The 7,245-nt window shown below is 37.3% G+C and overlaps 1 protein-coding gene across 1 annotated transcript in view; it reads left to right on the top strand.

The window, feature by feature from the left end:
* Window positions 1-6,773, top strand: part of LOC137655423 (uncharacterized) — a 33,279-nt gene extending 26,506 nt beyond the window's left edge. Inside the window, exons 2-7 of the mRNA XM_068389318.1 lie at window positions 1,117-1,297; window positions 1,793-2,329; window positions 2,873-3,856; window positions 4,761-4,940; window positions 5,682-5,871; window positions 6,674-6,773. Coding sequence (XP_068245419.1) covers window positions 1,117-1,297; window positions 1,793-2,329; window positions 2,873-3,856; window positions 4,761-4,940; window positions 5,682-5,871; window positions 6,674-6,773 — 2,172 coding nt within the window. The remainder of the gene's footprint in view (window positions 1-1,116; window positions 1,298-1,792; window positions 2,330-2,872; window positions 3,857-4,760; window positions 4,941-5,681; window positions 5,872-6,673) is intronic.
* Window positions 6,774-7,245: the final 472 nt, after the last annotated feature.

Raw genomic sequence — 7,245 nt, forward strand, 5'->3', positions numbered from 1 at the left:
ACAATAATAACGGATCGGGTCCGTAGAGCCATCAGAGAGAACTCAATGTATTGAATAGCTAAAAAAAATTGTATTTTTATGGTAGAAGTGAACTAGCATCAGTTTCTGACACACACACACACAAACAAACACACACACACACACACACACACACACATATATATATATATATATATATATATATATATATATATATATATATATATATATATATATATATATATATATATATTTATATATATATATATATATATATATATATATATATATATATATATATATATATATATATATATATATATATATATATATATATATATATATTATACACACACACACACACACACACACATATATATATATATATATATATATATATATATATATATATATATATATATATATATATATATTATATACACACACACACACACACATATATATATATATATATATATATATATATATATATATATATATATATATATATATATATATATATATTTTATATATATATATATATATATATATATATATATATATATATATATATATATATATATATATATATATATATATACTATATATATATTATATATATATATATATATATATATATATATATATATATATATATATATATATATATATATATATATATATACTTAATTAGTTTCTCTTCGTATGGAGAATGTATTTTTTTAGGAATTTGTTATTACTGTTATTAAGTATAAAGTTTAGCTTTAAGATATAGGTAGGAGTTTAAGTATCTCCTCACTGTGCTCTCCTCCTTCCTTCCTAACCTTAATTAGTGATAGGTAAGTGTTCCAAATTTGGGCCCCGGATTTATTGCTTATGTATTGTATATTTATTCATCTATCTTAGGGACTTTTATTTTAGAATTTAGGTCATCCTTTCGGATGTTTATTTTAATGACGTGATTTTTGGTCCTGTTGTCACAAGGCTGACCGATACTTGTATATTTTATGTTAATTTTCATTTGTTGATTCACGTGTATATTAAACATTGTCAAGTTTTTCTCATATTTTCGTTTCCATTGACCTTTTTTCATTGAGCATTTAAAAACACTGACCTCTCTTTCCGATTGCTTTAAAGATCTTGCATCATGGCCTCACCCAAGGTCGTAACAAAGTGGCGACCGTGACAGGACAGAGAGCTTCGGACACGAGAAAGGAAGTTTTGATGTTAGTCCTGAGTAAGATTAGTCAGCATATGGCTGATGCAGAGCATTTGATTAATGATAAGGAGGATGATTTAGGAGGTGTTAGTGAAGGGAGTTAGGATGTGGAGAGTGACAAGGAGAATGTGTCAGCTGGTCTAACCTTGTTTGAGGATCCTCATCGTACCGGTACACTGTATAAAGGTCCTGCAAACTCTCCTGAAGGGCCCCTTGAACGTAGCGGGAACGTGTCTAACAATCCATTTTTACCCTTTTCCAATGTACACATAGAACCCGTCCCCCCTTCTAATGCTTTGGGTGAGTCTGGGGTAGACCAAGAGTTCAGATTGTTAAGTAAGCGTATAGAGTTGAGAAAATTGGAATTTAAGGAAAGCGAACGGGTTAGGCGTCATGAGAGGGAGATGGCAAATATAAAGTTGGAAATGGCTAGGCTGCAGAGTGCAAATTGGACTAGCTCATCAAGGGTTGGGCTGGAGGAAATATATAATTTAGGGGCAGCACTTGAATTAGTGCCAATGTTTGATGACAAAAACGTCCTAGAGTTCTTTAAGGCATTTGAACGTGTGGCTACCTGATTGTCTTGGCCCACAGAGAAGTGGACTGTTCTTATACAGTGTAGATTAGTTGGCAAGGCAATTTGGGTATATAATACCTTAGAGGAGGAAGTAGCATGGGACTATCATAAAGATAAGAGCTTGGTGTTGAAAGCATATGATCTTGTCCCAGAGGTCTATTGCCTCAGGTTTCGTAATTTTAACAAACACCCATCACAGTCATTTGTCGAGTTTGCCCGTCTGAAGGAGGAACAGTTCGACGACTGGTTAAAGAGTTGGCAGGTTGTAACTTTCTCTGCATTGTGCGAGCTGCTACTCCTTGAAGAATTTAAGAAAGTCTGTAGCAGGGAGCTGAGGGTACACCTGGAGGAGATAAAGGCTAGTAGGTTAAGTAATGCCGCTCATTTAGCCGATGAGTACGAGTTGACGCATCGGTCTGGTAGTGGTAGATTTAGTTATGAAATGTCAAATAACCCTTTGGTTCGCACACCCAGGGGTGGTGGGAGGGGAGATACCTCTTTGTCAAGTCACCATATCCCTAAAAATAATGTTAATCCTAATTCCTTTTCAGATGGTAGGGATATGAGTAAAGTTCAAGGAGTGTCTCCAACCCCTAGATTTTTTGTTAATAGAAATTACCCTAATGTAGATAATACCAGGCCTAATAATCAGGAAAACAGAGGTTCAGGTCCTCGAGGAACTTGCTATTGGTGTAACAAGCCAGGGTATTTCCAAAGCCAATACCATGCTCTTCAACGTTACCTGGAACATAATGGTTGAAGTCCTGTAGCTATAATTCCTGATAGCTCTAATGTAGATAGTAGTACTGTAGACAGATCTATAGTAGACAGTAGTAGTGTAAGTAGCAATGTTCAGAATGTTCCTAATGCTCAAGCATGACTTGAGTTAGACAAATATGCATAGCCTGGTAAGTTGATTTATGATATCCGTGTTGTCCAGGTTCAATTTCTTAAGGACACTGGTTCTGCCCGGTCATCGGTTGTAAAGACTACTTCAAGTAGTGATATTAATCATACGGAGAATTTTGTAGTGTTAGGAGGTTTCCTAGACTCAGTTGTGTCGGCTCCGTTGTTTAATGTCCACTTGTCTTTTCCAGGATACAGTCAAATAACGGAATTGGCTGTAGTGGATAGTTTGCCTATCCCAGGAATAGATGGTATCCTGGGGAATGACATGCTGGATGGGAAAGGTCGGGAGCTATTCCCATTATTGTCAGATAACGCCTGTCCTGTAGCTATAACTACTCGGTCCACAGCAAGATTTGCTAATTTACTTGATGGAGATAATGATGATGACTTATTATTAAGTAGTATAGAGTTAGATGTAGAAAGGCCCGGGTCAGTAGAAAGTAGTGGAAGTGATGTAGTTAATCCTTTTATCTTTGACCTAGCTGCTTTCATTAAAGCTCAGAAAGACGAATTCAATTTTGAGTTAGGTGATGTCGATGATCTAACTAAGCCTAAGTTTTGGATTGTAGAAGGTCTATTATACAGGTTTAGTCATCCCTCCACTGACGAGGCAAATAATGTTGTTCGTACTGAACAGATAGTTGTACCAGTTCAGTTCAGAAAATCTATGTTGGACTTGGCTCAAACAATTTTTTTTTCAGGTCATTTGGGAATGTTTAAAAATTTCCACAGTTTGGCTAGATATTTCTGGTGGCCTGGAATGAAAATGTGTGTAAAACAGTTTATCCGAGAGTGTGAAACTTGCCAAGTCATGGGGAAGCAGAACCAGTGTATTCCTAAAGCCCTGTTACATCCTATAGCAGCCATAGGAGACACTTTTTCAGAGTTGGTTATTGATGTGGTAGGTCCTTTACCAAAGACTAAAACAGGTTTTGTATATTTATTAACTATTATGGGTAGAGCGTCACGTTTTCCTGAGGCTATACCTATGAGGCGTATTACTTCTACAATTGCTTTTGAAAAATTGATTGACTTCTTCTCTAGGTATGGTCTCCCTCGTGTAATTCAGACCGACTGTGGGACGAATTTCACGAGTAAGGTATTTAGGGGTAAGTGTGGTGAACTGGCCATTCAGCAAAATAGCAGTGTACCTTATCCTCCAGAGCGTCAGAGTTGGTGGAAAGGTTTCATCAAACCCTAAAATCAGTACTAAAAAAACATTGTTATAACTCTGGTAGCGAGTGGAACAAAGCCCTTCCTTTTGCCCTCTTTGCCATTAGAAGTCATCCTAATTCTTCCACAGATGTAGCTCCTTTTGAGTTGGTATTTGGGCACAAAGTTCGAGGTCCATTGGAAATCATATTGAAGTGTTAAAATCCAGCCAAAAGGGTGAAGCAAAAGTTGGAGGATTGGGGGAAGACTTAAGGTCTAGGATGTTGAGTGCATTGAAGCTTGCTAGGGAGAATTTGAAACAATCTCAATCACGAATGAAGGGAAATTTTTATAAAAAGGTTAAGGTTCGTTCATTCGAACCTGGGGAATTAGTTTTAGTACTGAGTAAGGAACCAGACTGTTTTCTCGAGCCGAGGTATAAGGGTCCTCTGAAGGCTCTGAGGAAGTTGTCTGATGTTAATTATGAGGTGGAGTCCCTGGTTCGAGACGTAAATGTAAAGTTTTTCATATTGATCATTTAAAACCTTATTTGAGTAAAACGGGTGATCCCTTAGCTATCTCATGTTAACCGTTGTTAGTGGTAATTGATGTACCTACGGAGGAGTCCGATGATTTAGTGTGTCAGGTCACATCAGATGCATTAGGGGAAAACATGCAAAATTTAGAACTATTGACAGGTGATATAGATCATTTAAATATTAACCAAAGAAAAGAAGTACTAAAGTTAATCCATTCTTTTCCAGAACTATTTCAGGATGCCCAAGGTAGAACCCAGGTTTTGAGCCGTTATGTTGATGTGGGGGTTCTTCCCCTGTTAATCAGAGTCCTTACTGTCTGAATCCAGTAAAATTGGATTTGGTCCCTATGAATATCAATTATATGTTGAGGCATGACCCAATTCAGCCATCAGTGAGTCCCTGGAGTTCTCCTGTAGTACTGGTAAAAAGGGGGATGGTAAGTTCCGTATGGGTGTGGATTATCGGAAGGTGAACAAAGCCCTTCCTTTTTCCCTCTTTACCATTAGAAGTCATCCTAATTCTTCCACAGGTGTAGCTCCTTTTGAGTTGGTATTTTGGGCACAAAGTTCGAGGTCCATTGGAAATCATGTTTGAAGTGTTAAAATCCAGCCAAAAGGGTGAAGCAAAAGTTGGAGGATTAGGGGAAGACTTTAGGTCTAGGATGTTGAGTGCATGGAAGCTTGCTAGGGAGAATTTTAAACAATCTCAATCACGAAAGAAAGGGAAATTTTTATAAAAAGGTTAAGGTTCGTTCATTCAAACCTGGGGAATTAGTTTTAGTACTGAGTAAGGAACCAGACTCTTTTTCTCGAGCCAAGGTATAAGGGTCCTCTGTAGGCTCTGAGGAAGTTGTCTGATGTTAATTATGAGGTGGAGTCCCTGGTTCGAGACGTAAATGTAAAGTTTTTCATATTGATCATTTAAAACCTTATTTGAGTAAAACGGGTGATCCCTTAGCTATCTCATGCTAACCGTTGTTAGTGGTAATTGATGTACCTACGGAGGAGTCCGATGATTTAGTGTGTCAGGTCACATCAGATGCATTAGGGGAAAACATGCAAAATTTAGAACTATTGACAGGTGATATAGATCATTTAAATATTAACCAAAGAAAAGAAGTGCTAAAGTTAATCCATTCTTTTCCAGAACTATTTCAGGATGCCCAAGGTAGAACCCAGGTTTTGAGCCATAATACTGATGTGGGGGTTCTTCCCCTGTTAATCAGAGTCCTTACTGTCTGAATCCAGTAAAATTGGATTTGGTCCCTATGGATATCAATTATATGTTGAGGCATGACCCAATTCAGCCATCAGTGAGTCCCTGGAGTTCTCCTGTAGTACTGGTAAAAAGGAGGATGGTAAGTTCTGTATGGGTGTGGATTATCGGAAGGTGAATGCCCACACCAAAGACGATTTGTTTCCATTACTCCGTATTGATGACTGTCTGGATCAGATAGGGTCTGCCCAGTTTATAACTAGATTAGATTTGTTGAAAGGGTATTGACAGGTTCCTTTGTCGATCGTGCGTGAGATATATCTGCATTTGTCACTCCTTTCGGACTTTACAAATGTAAGGTTATGCTCTTTGGCACGAAGAATGCTGCTTACTCTTTTCAGAGGCTAATGAATAGGGTTATTTGCGGTCTGGAAGGAACTGAAATTTATATTGACGATTTGGTGACCTATAGTGATAACTGGCATACCCATATAGCTAGGCTTCGTAAGGTTTTTGAAGCTCTAAGGCATGCTGGCGTTGTAATTAATTTAGCCAAGTGTTAAATAGGGCAAGCCCAGGGTTTGTTATTTAGGTCACGTGGTTGGTTTGGGTCAGGTGGCTCCCAAGCAAGCTTACCTCGAGGCTATTATAAGTTTAGAAAGACCTGTTAATGTTAGAGAGGTAAGAAGAGTGTTGGGCATGACAGGGTATTACCGCCGGTTTGTCCGTAATTACTCTGATCTGGTTCAGCCTCTTACTAGTATGTTAGAAAAGGTAAAAAAATTCTTGTGGTGTGACCATTGTGAGAGGGCTTTTAATCAACTAAAGTCGGTATTGGTGACTAATCCTATTTTAACTGCCCCCGATATCAAAAGCCATTTATCATTGCTGCCGATGCTAGTGACGTGGAAATAGGTGTTCTTTTCCAATGGTAAGAACATGGTAAAGTTCATCCAGTGTCTTACTTCAGCAAAAAGCTGTTGGCAGCTGAGAGGCAGTATTCGACAATCGAGAAAGGAGCTCTCTCTTTGGTTCGATGTTTGAATTATTTTAAACCCTATGTAACTAATTTTTCTTTTCCAGTGGAAATCTGGACAGATCACAACCCGTTGGTGTTCATCGAACGGATGAAAGGAAAGAACCAAAGGATTTTGCGATGGGCACTTTTTCTACAGGAGTTTAATCTAGTAATTAAACACGTAAAGGGATCGGAAAATAAGATTCCTGATGCTCTATCCAGTTCTTAATTAAACATGTTTTGCCTATCCCTCCTCATGCGCTGCCCTGTTCGTTTACTCAAATTGGGTTTGTAATTTTATGTCAGGTGATTGTCATTTTTGTCATGAACTCTTTGGTTAGTTTTGCAAATTTGATTTTGTGTGTTATGACTAACTGGCATTCTGTATCAAGGGTTCATCATTGTTGTTTATGAATTCTTTGTATCTAACTGATAGTCTTTAGTGTTTTTTCTTTTCTCGGGTCTTATATCTGACAAAAAAAAGAAAAATTGTAGTTGTTGTTTGTTTTATTATGGTGCAATTTTTTTTTCCTCGAGGAGGAAGGTATTAGGTAATACCGTAATAATCTTAAAGTTTACGTTTTGACAAGGCCGTGTTGCCATAGATATTTGTTGGCCTCCTTTCCGGTATTTTAGT

The sequence above is a fragment of the Palaemon carinicauda genome, chromosome 16 (assembly GCF_036898095.1).
Source record: "Palaemon carinicauda isolate YSFRI2023 chromosome 16, ASM3689809v2, whole genome shotgun sequence".
Taxonomy (NCBI): domain Eukaryota; kingdom Metazoa; phylum Arthropoda; class Malacostraca; order Decapoda; family Palaemonidae; genus Palaemon; species Palaemon carinicauda.